The 15284-nt window shown below is 38.6% G+C and overlaps 1 protein-coding gene across 2 annotated transcripts in view; it reads left to right on the top strand.

Moving 5' to 3' along the window:
• HOOK1 (hook microtubule tethering protein 1) overlaps positions 1-15284 on the top strand; it is a 99641-nt gene that overhangs the window by 70342 nt on the left and 14015 nt on the right. For both annotated transcript variants that reach the window (XM_037827082.1, XM_037827083.1), the window contains exons 15-16: positions 204-344; positions 15001-15094. In XM_037827082.1, coding sequence (XP_037683010.1) covers positions 204-344; positions 15001-15094 — 235 coding nt within the window. The remainder of the gene's footprint in view (positions 1-203; positions 345-15000; positions 15095-15284) is intronic.

Genomic DNA, 15284 nt, shown 5'->3' with positions numbered 1-15284 from the left:
CCTGTACCTTTAAAACTTTACTACATGTTTTTTCAGGGACAGTCTTGCAATTTACATATTTTTTAAATTGAATTATCTCATGAGCTTTGGTTGCATTTTAAAATGACAGTCATTGAGTGGAGAGGAATTTATGTTTTTAAGAAATTATGTAAAGACCATTACATTTTAAAAATTAATGTACAAATTTTGCTTTTCAATATCAGGGAAGTATTTATTCGACTGCAACATGAAAATAAGATGCTTCGCTTACAGCAGGAAGGGACTGAGAATGAACGTATTGCAGAACTGCAGGAGCAGCTAGAACAGAAGCACCGCAAAATGAATGAATTGGAAACTGAGCAAAGGTGATGTTCTTCTTTATACTTTAAAACCAAGATGATACCTAACCACAATATCTTAGTTCACAGAAGTAGAAAATAGTGTAGTTAAAATAATTAGGGTTTTCTAGAAGACTCTGAATCTTCTGCGTGTAGTCTTTCACTATCATAAGGTTCACTCTGTGAAAGAAGTCAAGTGATTCATTTCAATTATATTGTTATAGAGTTCTTAGAATTGCGAATTAGCTATTAATTTCAGCAGGCTTGGTTTACCAGGCTGATAATTCTTTTTTTTTTCCTTCCATGTGAAAATTTCTTGTATTTGTACAATTAATCACCAACATTGTCCTCTCTAGGTTTCGCTAAGTTATACAATCCCAGTTTTTATCCTCTAGTTTTCCTTATGGTAACATACACAGCCCTAATTTTCCTCTTTCAGACATACTCACACTCAGCTTTGTTAACTACTCTTACAATATTGTGTTACCATCATGCAGAATTATGCTATACATTTCTAAACCTTTACTCTTGACCTTATTAAACATTCTGTGCTCCTTAAGCAAAATTGCCCAGTGTCTTCTCTTTCTATCTCTTATAGCCTGTGCTCTTGAATTTAACTCTCAGAGTTTGCTCATTATATTTAGTTCATATTAGTGAGACATTTCAATATTTTTCCTTTTGTTTCTGGCTTATTTCGCTCAACACAATATCCTTATTTGCAGATTATTATGAAGATTATAGATAATGTGTTTGAATCAATTATCCAGTACTGAGATACTCAAAATTATAATAGTAATACAAACAGATAGCATTTATGTAGTGCTTACCACAGGTCAGGCACTTTTCTAAGTGGTTTATTTGTATTAACTCTGTAAATCCTTAGAATTACACTGTGAAGTAGTAACTGTGATCATCTCTTTTTTATGGATAAGGAAACGAAGTACAGGGAGGTAAAATAACTTGTCCAAAGTTGCACAGCTAGTAACTTTTGGAGCCAGATTTGAACCTTCTCTAATTTTAACTCTGCTCTTAACCACTGTGCTTATCTGCCTCATAAATGGCACACTTGCTTTCAGGTGTATTTAGATCTATTTGTCCAAAGTTTATTGGAGCTCAGATACAACCAGAAATCTTAGAGAAATTTGAAATTTCTTTCTCTCACACTTACATGTATACTGTTAAATCAGCTGCGGTTAAAACAATAAAATTTTAGCTTTTTCATGAGACCGTTAAATATTACAACCCCAAACAGTTATATACCATTTGAAAGCCTTTTGGGGTTTTTTGTTTGTTTTGTTTTTTGACCAAAAAAAGAGCTATTGTTATCACTGGAGATACTAAGTTTCAATTTTTAGAGACTTAATATAGGAAGATAGACATGTGCGTAGAAAATTATTATATGATAACTGCAACAGCAGGATTATTATGATGGGCAGGTGTGTGTGTTTGTATGTGTTACAGAGAGACATACAGATGCTTTGCTGGTAACTTCAGAAAGAAGGCAATTTTTAAGCAGGGTTTTAAAGAATGTTTTTTTTATTTTTTTATTCAATTTTATTGAGATATATTCACATACCATACAGTCATCCAAAACTTACAGTCATTTGTTCACAGTACCATCATATAGCCGTGCATTCATCACCCCAGTCTATTTTTTGGACATTTTCATTGTACCAGAAAAAGTGAAAATGAGAAAAAAAAAAAAAAAGTAAAAAAGAATGCCCAAATCACCCCACCTCACCCTATTTGTTTTTTTAATTGAGATTGTTCACATACCATACAATTGTGCAAGGATCCAAAGTGTACAGTCAGTTGCCCATGGTACCATCATACAACTGGGCATCCATCACCACAATAATTTTTTTTTTCAATATTTAGAACATTTTCATTACTCCAGAAAAGAAATAAAGACAAAAGAAGGAAACTCAAATCCTCCCATACCTCTAACCAGCCCCCCCCCCTTTGTTGACTCATAGTATTGGTATAGTACATTTGTTACTGTTGATGAAAGAATGTTAAAATACTACTAACTTTAGTATATAGTTTGCAATAGGTATATTTTTTCCCTATATGCCCTCTATTATTAACGCCTAGTTATAGTTTCATACATTTGTTCTGATTCATAAAAGAGATTTCTAATATTTGTATAGTTTATCACGGACATTGCCCACCACAGGATTCACTGTTTTATTCATCCCCATCTTTTAACCTCCCAACTTTCCTTCTGGTGTCATACATGACTCTGAGCTTACCCTTTCCACCGCCTTCACACACCATTCAGCACTGTTATTCTCACAATGTCCCACCATCACCTCTGTCCATTTCCAAACATTTAAATTCATCCTTGTTGAACATTCTGCTCATAGTAAGCAACCGCTCCCCATTCTTTAGCCTCATTCTATATCCTGGCAACTTATATTTCATGTCTATGAGTTTATGTATTATAATTAGTTCATATCAGTGAGACCCTGCAGTATTTGCTTTTATTTGTCTGACTTATTTCACTCAGTATATTGCCCTCAAGTTTTCTTCATCAACCCATTTTTTTAAGACCGTTTTGTTCACACACCCTACATTCTGTGCTAGGTAAACAATTGATGGTTCCCTGTATAGTCACATATTTATGTGTTCACCACCCTTACCACTATCTATGTAAGGACATCTCCATTTCTTCCACAAAGAAGGAGGAAGAGTCAAAGAAGGTAGAGACAAAACAAAAAGAAAAAAGAGAAAGAAAAAAATAAAACAAATGAACATGACAGCTAGGAAGCAACAAAAGGAAAGATAGCATTAAACTAAAGTTTAAAGAGTCAGACAACTTGTACTAGCAAAGGCAAGAGTCCCATACCCCTCCCTATGCCATCCCTCTTATATGCATTTAGCTTTGGTATACTGCCTTTGTTACATTAAAGGAAGCATAATACAATGTTTCTGTTAATTATAGTCTCTAGTTTGCATTGTTTGTATTCTTCCCCCAATACTTCCCTATTTTTAATACCTTGCAAGGTTGACATTCATTTGTTCTCCCTCATTTAAGAACACATTTGTACATTTTATCACAATTGTTGAGCACTCTAGGTTTCACTGAGTTATACAGTCCCAGTCTTTATCTTTATTCTTTCCTTCTGGTGTCCCACATGCTCCTAACCTTCCTCTTTAAACCATATTCTTAGTCATCTTTGTTCAGTGTACTTAAATTGCTGTGCTACCATCACCCAAAGTTGTGTTCCAAAGCTCTCACTTTTGTCTTTTCCTATCTTCTGTAGTGCTCCTTTTAGTATTTCCTGTACAGTAGGCATCTTGTTCACAAATTCTGTCATTGTCTGTTTGTCAGAGAATATTTTAAACTCTCCCTCATATTTGAAGGACAGTTTGCCAGATACAGGATTCTTGGTTGGCAGTTTTTGTATTTCAGTTTCTTAAATACATCACACCACTTCCTTCTTGCCTCCATGGTTTCTGCTGAGAAATCCGCACATGGTCTTATCAAGCTTCCTTTGTATGTGATGGATTGTTTTTCTCTTGCTGCTTTCAGGATTCTCTCTTTGTGTTTGACGTCTGATAATCTGATTATTAAGTGTCTTGGTGTAGGCCTACTCAGTTCTATTCTGTTTGGGGTACACTGCGCTGGGATCTGTAATTTTATGTCTTTCATAAGAGATGGGAAATTTTCATTGCTTATTTCCTCTGTTATTGCTTCTGCCCCTTTTCCCTTCTTTTCTCCTTCTTGGACACCCATGACATGTACATTCATGTATTTCATGCTGTCATTCAGTTCCCTGAGACTTTCCTCATATTTTTCCATTCTTTTCCCTGTCTGTTCTTTTGTGGGTAGGATTTCAGGTGTCTTGTTCTCCAGTTCCTGAGTGTTTTTTTCTGCTTCTTGAGATCTGCTGTTGTATGTCTCCATTGTGTCTTTCATCTCTTTTGTTGTGCCTTTCATTTCCTTAGATTCTGCCAGTTGTTTTTTTGAACTTTCTATTTCTACCTTATGTATGCCCAGTGTTTTCTTTATATCCTTCATCTCTTTTGCCCTATCTTCCCTAAACTTTTTGAAATTATTTAGCATTAGTTGTTTCAGTTCCTGTATTTCAGTTGAAGTTTAAGTTTGTTTTTTGACTGGGCCATAACTTCATTTTTCTTAGTGTAGGTTGTAGTTTTCTTTTGTCTTGGCATTTGGTTTTCTTGGTTTCCCCAATCAGGTTTTCCCAGTCCAGAGCAGGCTCAGGTCCCAGAAGGAGGAAATATTCAGTAGCAGGCTTCCCTGAGGTTGTGTATCTTAGAAGATTGACACACCCTGTAAGGCCTCAAGCCGCTGTGCTTTCCCTAACCTGCCAAGCAGGAGATGCCTGGCTGGTGTAAGGATGTGTGGCTCCCTTAGTCCTTAGTTTCTGTTTTGGGTGTTTTCCCCCAGGCTCTGGGGTCTTGTTCTGAATGGAAGGCAGGTAGTAGAGCTGGGCACCACCTCTTTTGTCTTAGGGAAGATACACCCCCTGGGGAGTTTTTATTTGCATTTAAATAAGTTCTTTGTCTCTCTGACTCTGCTGTCTCTGCCCTTGTCTGGGTCAGAGCGCTGTGAACCGAAAATGGCTGTGGCTCTCTCCACTGAGCTGACCAGGTTGAGAGAGAGAGAAAAAGGGGCAGAAAGCCCCCTTTCAACATCAGTCTGTGGCCCCAGTGTCATCCGTCAGCCAGAGATAGCGCCAGGTCCTCTGGGCTCCCCCCAGGACAGAGAAGTCCTCTGGCTTTTCAAGGTCAGTTGTCACTAAAAGCCTCTGTCTGCTTGTTGGTTATTTTCAGCTTGCATTGAGCAGTCCACGTTTGCTAATTAAAACTCCAGTTGGAGCTGGCCTCAGGTATATTCGCTTGTTCAGATAGTGCTGCTCTCTATCACAGCAAGGTTTTGCAGTTTGGGCTGCCGTGGGGGTTGGGGGTGGGGCTCAGCTTGGGTCTGTAGTTTTTATTCTCTGATTCCATGCTGTAATCTCAGGCATTCCTCTCAATCTAGGTTGGTGCACGATGTGTGGACAGTCACAGTTGTCCCCCAGCAGTTATTCCAGATCATTTACTAGTTGTTCCTGGTTGTTTATTAGTTGCTCCAGGGGTACTAACTAATTCTACTCCTCTCTATGCCGCTGTCTTCTTCCTTCTCCCTAAAGAATGGTTTTTGCAGAGTTAAAATCTGCATTAGGTAGTAGAGATCCAAGATGGCAGATTAGGAGAGACAGAGAAAAGTTCTCCTCCATGAAAAGCGCTAGATAAAAGACAGGAAGTGCTCCAGAATACCAGTTCCAGTGTTCCACTGGCTGGGCAGGGACTTACATATCCTTAGTGATTGAGCACTTGGAGAAGCCAAGAGCCTGTATTCATAATCATGTATGTATTTCATCCAGAGAGCTGCTGGGAAATGGTACCTTGACTCGCGCTGTGTTTGGAGGCAGGTCGGACTGGGATATGCAGGGAGTGGCCAGGGAGATGGCAGAGTGAGCTGTGGTTGATCACTGCAGATTGTGCCTTCCATGCCCCAGGCACCCACCTTGGTAACTGGTGTGAGCGATACTCCTTTTCACACCCACAGCTGAAGCCCCCCAAATGAGGGACAAGCTGCTGCAGAAAGTGGACGATTGCAGAAGTGGGTTATTTTCCATGCCCCGCACAACCGTCTTTGAAGCGGGCTGGTAGCCACCCCTTTGCAGCGCTGTGGCCAAGAGCCTCCTCAGGGGAACTCGGGATTCAGCTGGCTTGTGGCAGTGCAACTCCTCCTTCACAGAAGCCCACGGGGTGCACAGCCAAGAGGCAGGGTTGCCACACGGAAGTGACAGGAGACCTACATCAAGCCCAGGGACTTGTGGGTCCACAGTAGAGAGGGTCTGAGGGGATTCTGTGCTGAAGAGGTGTATGCTACCACAGCCACAGGGTATCACAGCCATAACCCCAGGAATGGCTGGGAGTACTGGGTCTTAAAGCTGTATTCCCTGCCAAACTGCACAGGGCATGACCCCCACCCACAGGGCTGGTTGTCCCCATTGCACACGGACAGTTGGTGCACTGATTGGACATCCATAGGGTTTGGACCCCCATTCACTGTATAAATGAAGTTGGGGAGAACTGGATTGAAGGTAAGAGGTGGCTCAGGAGCACCATCTGCTGGTAGGTCAGGGAAAGTGCACTGCATCAAGCTGTAGCTCAGTCAAATATAGATCATTGTTTAAGTAAGCTTGCATATCCTGAAAGAACCCTATCAAGACAAGCAAATACCAAGAGGCCAAAAACAACAGAAAATTATAAAGCATCTGAAGAAACCAGAAGATATGGATAACTCAAATGCCTAAATTAAAAAAGCAGAGGAGAAACAGAACTTAGAGAAATTAATCAAAGAAGTAATCACAAACACCAATACCATGCCTCAGGATATAAAGGACATCAAGAAGAATGTAGAAGACTGTAAAGAAGAATTTGCAAGAGTAAATAAAAAAATAGAGGATCTTATGGAAATAAAAGAAACTGTTGATAAAATGAAAAGGATTCTTGATACACATAGTACTAGATTAGAGAAAGCTGAGGAAAGAATAAGTGAACTGGAATAGCGTAGGTTGGAAAGTGAAAGAAAAGAACAAATGGTGGAAAAAATCGGAACATTTGAAATGGATCTCAGAGATATGATTGACAGCATGAAGCACAGAAATATAAGAATCATTGGCATTCCAGAAGAGGAGAGGATTAGGAAGAGTATTCAAAAACATTGTCGGGGAAAACCTCCCAACCTTTCTAAACAGCATAAATATGCAAGTCATAGGTGCCCAACAAACTCTAAACAGAACAGATCCAAATAATCCCACTCCGAGACATATTCTGATCAGGTTGTGAAATGCTGAAGAGAAGGAGCAAGTTCTGAAAGCAGCAAGAGAGAAGCAATTCACCACATACCAAAGAAGCAACATAAGACTAAGTAGTGACTACTCAGCAGCCACCATGGAGACGAGAAGCTAGTGGTATGACATAGTTAAAATTCTGAAAGAGAAAAATTGCCAATCAAGGGAGAGTTTAAAATTTTCACAGACAAACAAATGATGAGAGAATTTGCTAACAAGAGACCTGACCTATAAGATATACAAAAGGGAGCCCTACCAGCTGAGAAAAAAAGAAAGGAGAGAGAGGTTTGGAGAATGGCACAGAACTAAAGAGTTTTAGTAAGGATATGTTAAAAGAAATAGAGATAGAGGGGGGGAAAATATATCTGAAAAATAAAAATCGAAGTATATGATGGCTGATTCAAGAACTGACTTCACAGTAATAACATTAAATGTGAACGGATTAAACTCCCCAATTAAAAGATGTAGATTGGCAAAATGGATTAAAAAATAAGAACCATCAATATGTTGGTTACAAGAGACTCATCTTAGACCCAGGGACAGAAGGACATTGAAATTGAAAGGATGGAAAATATATTCCATGCAATCTACAGCCAAAAGAAGGCAGGAGTAGCAATACTAATCTCAGATAAAATAGACTTTAAATGGAAGGATGTCATAAGAGACAAAGAAAGACACTGTATACTAATGAAAGGGACCGTTCAACTAGAAGAAATAACAATCATAAATGTCTATGCACCCAATCAAGGTGCCCCAAAGTATATGAGACAAACATTGGCAAAACTGAAGGAAGCAATAGATGTTTCCACAATAATTGTGGGGGACTTCAATACATCACTCTCTACTACAGATTGATCAACCAGACAGAGGAACAATAAGGAAACTGACAAAGTAAACAATATGTGTGCCGGTTTGAATGTATTATGTCCCCTGGAAAAAGCCATATTCTTTGATGCAATCTTGTGGGGCAGACATAATAGTGGGGATTAAGTTGGAATGTTTGGATTGGGTTGTTTGCATGGAGATGCGCCCCACCCAACTGTAGATGATAACTGATGGGATATTTCCATGGAGGCGTGGCCCCACCCATTCAGGGTGGGCCTTGATCAGTGGGGCCATATAAACCTGCTGACTCAAAGAGAAGGAACTCAGTGCAGCTGTGAGTGATGTTTTGAAGAGGAGCAAGCTTGCTAGAGAGGAATGTCCTGGGAGAAAGCCATTTTGAAACCAGAACTTTGGAGCAGATGCCAGCCACATGCCTTCCCAGCTAACAGAGGTTTTCCAGACACCATTGGCCATCCACCAGTGAAGGTACCTGATTACTGATGTGTTATCTTGGACACATTATGGCCTTAAGACTGTAACTGTGTAGCCAAATAAACCCCCTTTTTATAAAAGCCAATCCATCTCTGGTGTTTTGCATTCTGCAGCATTAGCAAACTAGAACAACTTTTGGTACCAGGAGTGGGGTGCTTTTGCTGCTGAGTTTGCAAATGCCAAACATGTTGGAACGGCTTTTTAAATGGATAAGGGGAAGATTCTGGAAGAATTGTGAGGAGCTTGATAGAAAAGGCCTAAACTGCTTTGAAGAGACTGTTCGTGGAAATATGGACTCTAAAGATACTTGAGCAGAAATGATGAATGTGTTGTTGCAAACTGGAAGAAAGGTGATCCTTGTTTTAAAGTGACAGAGAATTTGGCAAAATTGAATCCTGGTGTCAGATGGAATGAAGAATTTGTAAGTGACAACCTGGAATACTTAGCTGAGGAGATCTCCAGACTACATGCGGAGGATGTACCCTGGCTTCTCCTTGCAGCTTATAGTAAAATGTGAGCAGAGAGAGATAAACTTAGAACTGAACTCTTGGATTCAAAGAAACCAGAAGCTGATGGCTTGGAAAATTACGAGTTTACAGTGGGTGGAATCCCAGAAGCTACAGCCCAATATGAGGATGTAACCAAACATGGAACCCAGCCACCATTTCAGTACAAGCCAAGATTGGAGATGGAATTATCCAGAAAGGATTTGTGGAAAGTCCTGTTGTCTGATGGCTTTGACCCCTGCATGCTTCATGCGAAGCCAACAGAATTTTTGCGAGAGCTTTACAGACAGAGCCGTTGCCAGTCTGGACTGGAGGAGACAGACAAGGAACAAACTGAAGGAAAAATTTCTTCGAAGACAGAGCCATGGAGTTTGAGGTCTGGAGTCAAGAGGTCTCGGGCTGGGAGAGCGGAGCAGCCCACACGCATGGAAAGGGTGAGTTACCCTGGAGGTCAGGGGCGGGCTTTCTGCCCTGATGCTCTGGAAGAGTTTTGCTACCTCAGGTCCCGAAGAGGGTGGAGCACATTTCCAGGGAATTGGGGAGAGCCTGGCTGCCACCACACTGTTCTGAAGGGGTTGAGCATGTGCCCCGGAGATGGAAGGGAATCCGGGAGCTGCCCCGATGTTTGAGGAGGGTGGGGCCGAGAAGGTGGTCTCCCCAGTGTGTGGATATGTTGGAGCACTCACCTAAGCATTGGGAGAGGAAAGGGCTGCCAGAAAGGCCCTTAGGAAGGGTTAGAGTCCCGCTCTGTCAAGCCCCAAGGATGCAACGTCATTCTGTTAATGACTCCCAGACTTTGAAATCTAATGGAGTTTGTCCTGCAGGTTTTAGGAACTGTTTTGGTCCTGTTAACCCTGTTTTCCTTACTGTTTCTCCTTATGGCAATGGGAATGTTTATCCTATGAATGTCCCTTCTTTGTATATTGGAAACATATAACTTATTTTAAGTCCAGAGATCCAAAGCTAAAGGAAAAGTATTCCTTAGGACTGACCACGCCTATATTTGATTTTGATGGGATCTTGTACTTAATTATTGTTACTGAAATGATTTAAGTTTCTGTGGTATTGTGGGATGAATGTATTTTGTATTTGGAAAGAATATGTTTTTCTGGGGTCCAGGGGGTGGAATGTGCCAGTTTGAATGTATTAAGTCCCCCAGAAAAAGCCATGTTCTTTGATGCAATCTTGTGGGGCAGACATAATAGTGGGGATTAAGTTGGAACGTTTGGATTAGGTTGTTTGCATGGAGATGTGCCCCACCCAACTGTAGATGATAACTGATGGGATATTTCCATGGAGGCGTGGCCCCACCCATTCAGGGTGGGCCTTGATCAGTGGAGCCATATAAACCTGCTGACTCAAAGAGAAGGAACTCAGTGCAGCTGTGAGTGATGTTTTGAAGAGGAGCAAGCTTGCTAGAGAGGAATGTCCTGGGAGAAAGCCATTTTGAAACCAGAAGTTTGGAGCGGGTGCCAGCCACGTGCCTTCCCAGCTAACAGAGGTTTTCCAGACACCATTGGCATTCCTCCAGTGAAGGTACCCGATTACTGATGTGTTACCTTGGACACTTTATGGCCTTAAGACTGTAACTGTGTAGCCAAATAAACCCCCTTTTTATAAAAGCCAATCCATCTCTGGTGTTTTGCATTCTACAGCATTAGCAAACTAGAACAATATGATAAATGATGTTGACTTAACCGACATATATAGAGCATTACATCCCAAATCGCCAAGGTATACATTCTTCTCTAGTGCCCACGTAACTTTCTCCAGAATAGATCATATACTGGGCCAAAAACAAGCCTCAATAAATTCAAGAAGACCGAAATTATTCAAAGCACATTCTCTGATCACAGTGGAATATAACTAGAAGACATTAATCATTAAAGATTTAGAACAGTCACAGATATCTGGAGGTTAAACAACACACTCCTAAACAATCAGTGGTTTTAAGAAGAAATAGCGAGAGAAATTTCTAAATATCTAGAGATGAATGAAAACAAGAGCAGCGAAGGCAGTACTGAGGGGGAAATTTGTAGCTCTACGTGCATACATTAAAAAGGAACAAAGAGCTAAAACCAAAGAACTAATGGAACAACTGAAGAACCTAGAAAACAATTAGCAAACTAATCCTAAACCATGCATTAGAAAAGAAATAACAAGGATTAAAGCAGAAATAAATGACATACAGAACAAAAAACCAATAGAGAGAATAAATAACACCAAAAGTTGGTTCTTTGAGAAGACCAACAAGATTGATAAGCTCTAGCTAGACTGACAAAACCAAAGTGAGAAGACCCAAATAAACAAAATAATAAATGAGACGGGGACATTACTGCATATCCTGAAGAAATTAAAAAATCATAAGAGGATTCTATGAACAACTGTATTCCAACAAACAAGATAATGTAGAGGAAATGGACAATTTCTTGGAAACACATGAACAACCTAGACTGTCCAGAGAAGAAATAGAAGACCTCAGCAAACCAATCACAAACAAAGAGACCCAGTCATCAAAATGTATTCCACAAATAAATTACCCAGGGCCAGATGGCTTCACAGGGGAATTCTACTAAACTTGCCAAAAAGAACTGTCACCCATCTTACTTAAACTCTTTAAAAAATTGAAGAAAATGGAACACTACCTAACTCATTTTATGAAGCTAATATCATTCTAATTTGGTAAAACCAGGTAAAGATGCTACAAGAAAGGAAAACTACATGCCAGTCCCCCTCATGAGCATAAATGCAAAAATTCTCAACAAAATATTTGCAAATCGAATCCAAAGGCACATTAAAAGGTCATACACCATGACCATGTGGGGTTCATTCCAGGCATGCAAGGATGGTTCAACATAAGAAAATGAATCGGTGTAATGCAACACATTAACAAATTAAAAGTGAAAAATCAAATGATCATCTCAATAGATGCTGAAAAGGCAATTGACAAAATCCAGCATCCTTTTTTGATAAAAACACTTCAAAAGGTAGGAATCAAAGGAAACTTCCTCAATATGATAAAAGGAATACGTGAAAAACCCACAGCCAGCTAGTACTCAATGGCGAGAGACTGAAAGCCTTCCCTTTAAGATCAGGAACAAGATAAGGATGTTCACTGTCACCACTGTTATTCAAGATTGTGCTAGAAGTGCTAGCCAGAGCAGTCTGGCAAGACAAAGAAATAAAAGGCATCCAAATTGGAAAGGAAGAAGTAAAACTGTCATTATTTGCAGATAGTATGATCTTATATTTGGAAAATCCCAAGAAATGGAAAACACAGCTACTTGAGCTAATAAACACATTTAGCAAAGTAGCGGGATACAAGATTAATGCACATAAGTCAGTAATGTTCCTTCACCCTAGAAATGACCTAACTGAAGAGACATTCAAGGAAAACATCCCATTCTCAATAGCAAGTAAAAAAATCGAGAGCCTAGGAATAAATGTAACCATGGATGTAAAAGACCTATAGAAAGAAAACTACATAACTTTACTAAAAGAAATACAAGGGACCTAAAAAGATGGAAAACTATTCTGTGTTCATGGATAGGAAGGCTAAATGTCATTAAGATGTCAGTTCTACCCAGACTCATCTACAGATTCAATACAATTCCAACAACATACTTTGCAGACTTGGAAAAGCTAGATATCAAATTTATTTGGAAGGGAAAGATGCCTCGAATTGTTAAAAACATTCTAAAAAAGAAAAACAAAGCTGGAGGACTTACACTTCCTGACTTTGAAGCTTACTATAAAGCCGCAATAGTCAAAACAGCATGGTACTATCACAATGATAGACATATTGGTCAATGGAATCGAATTGAGAATTCAGAGATACACCTCCAGATCTATAGTTGACAGGTCTTAGATAGACCCCAAACCACTGAACTGGGACATAACAGTCTCTGCCACAAATGGGGCTCGGAGAAGTGGATATCCATATCCAAAAAAATTAAAGAAGACTTCTACCTCACTCCCTACACAAAAATTAACTCAAAGTGGATTGAAGACCTAAATATAAGACACAGCACCATAAAATTCCTGGAAAATAATGTAGGGAATCATCTTCAAGACTTTGTATTAGAGGGTCACTTCTTAGACCTTCCACCCAAAAAGCACAGCAGTGAAAGAAAAAAATAGATAAATGAGAACTCCTCAAAATTAAAAGCTTCTGCACCTCAAAGGAATTCGTCAAAAAAAAAAAAAAAATGAAGAGGTAGCCAACTGAATTGGAAAAAATATTTGGAAACCATGTATCTGACAAAAGACTGATATCTTGCATATATAAAGGAATCCTACAACTCAACGACCATAGTACTGACAGCCCAATTTTAAAATGGGCAAAAGATATGAAAAGACATTACATTGAAGAAGAAATACAAATGGCTAAAAAACACATGAAAAAATATTCATCTTCCCTAGATATTAGGGAGATGCAAATTAAGACCAAAACAAGATTTCATCTAACACCAATTAGAATGGCTGCCATTAAACAAACAGGAAAATACTAATGCTGGTGAGGATGTGGAGAAATTGGAACTCTTCTTCATTGCTGATGCAACTGTATAATAGTACAGCCACTCTGGAAAACAGTCTGGCAGTTCCTTAGAAAACTAGATATTGAGTTACCCTTTGCTCCAGCATTTTCACTTCTCGGTATATACCGAAAAGATCTGAAAGCAGTGACATGAACATACATTTGCATACCAATGTTCATATCAGCATTATGCACAATTGCCAAGAAATGGAAACAATCCAAATGCCCTTCAACAGACGAGTGGATAAACAAAATGCGGTATATTTACACAATGGAATACTATTTGGCAGTAAGAAGGAATGAGGTTGTGAAATATATGACAACATGGATGAACCTTGAAGACATAATGCTGAGTGAAATAAGCCAGATACAAAAAGTTACTGTATGTTACCACTAATATGAACACTGTGAAAAATGTAAAATAAATATTTTATATTGTATAATATAGGGGACCTAGAGATAGACAGCAGCTAGTGAAGGGGGAGCAGTAATCTAATAAGAACACATAAGCTATTGAGGGTAATCTCAAGGTTATCAGAATGCTCAGGAATGATTATGGTTTGCAAACTTTCTTGGGTATGGAGGATCATGTTGGAAGCAATGTAGTTATTTTAGGTTATTTGTTTTTCTTATTCCTTTGTTAGGGATTCTTAATTTTCTTGGGGTATGGTAGGGACATGTGGGAAGAAATGCAATTATTTTAGATTATTTGTTTTTCTTATTCCTTTGTTTTGTTTTCTTTGAATTGTTTTTTTTAATTTTTTGATAAAGTAAAAAAAAGCTATTGCATTAAGAAAATTAGCTTGAGTGTAATTACTTTAGGTTTTTGGTTTTTCCTATACCTTTGTTTGATTATGGTTTGTTAATTTTCTTGGTGTATGGTAGGAACATGTTGGAAGCAAAGTAGTTATTTTAGGTTGTTTTTCTTAGTCCTTTGTTTCTTTTGAAATGTGGTTTTTTTGATTGCTTGTTTATTTAATTTTTTGATAAATTAAAAAAATTTTAAAAAATCTGCATTAGTTGCTAATGTCAATCTCTTTAATTAAAAAAAAAAGTCAGGAAGAAATAGTTGGAAAATGGTGACCTTCCTCTTCTCCCAAAGTACCATAAAATCTGATAAAGAAGGAAACCTAATTTCTATTTATTAAAAAAATAGAACTGTATGAAAATTCATCTAATTTAATTTTTCTGCCAGTGAGTACAGTGCAGAAATGTTATGCTTTTGCCACTGACACATAAATGCCTTAAATTTTAAAATTTTTAAGTATTTCTGCAGAAGTAACCTATTGTACCAAATACTTTACCTAGGAACAGATAATTGTTCTGCATTTATTATTGCTATTAAGTTTCTATTTTATGATTTAAATTGCATGAATGTACCTTTAAATTATAGAACCATAACTACTTTGAATTTTAATACAAATAAGTACATAATAGTCATCTTACAATAGGCTGAGCAAAGAACGCATCCGAGAATTGCAGCAGCAGATTGAGGACCTCCAGAAATCTTTACAGGAACAAGGCTCCAAGTCTGAAGGTGAAAGTGTAAGTAACTTAGAAATTATAATAATTCTGTTGTGTCTGGACTTTCTGTGGTAGCAGGTCCTGATGCCCAAGTTATCCTTGCATTTGAAAGTGCTACCCTTATCATTGAGGGTATCATTAAATACCGTATATATCTGCATAACAGATGCAGTGATTTTGCCAACTTGGAGTCTGTAAATTTATCACATAT

This window comes from Choloepus didactylus, chromosome 2 (assembly GCF_015220235.1).
Source record: "Choloepus didactylus isolate mChoDid1 chromosome 2, mChoDid1.pri, whole genome shotgun sequence".
Lineage (NCBI taxonomy): Eukaryota > Metazoa > Chordata > Mammalia > Pilosa > Megalonychidae > Choloepus > Choloepus didactylus.
The sequence above is the reverse complement of the archived record's forward strand: the minus strand, read 5'-3'. Positions and strand labels throughout refer to the sequence as shown.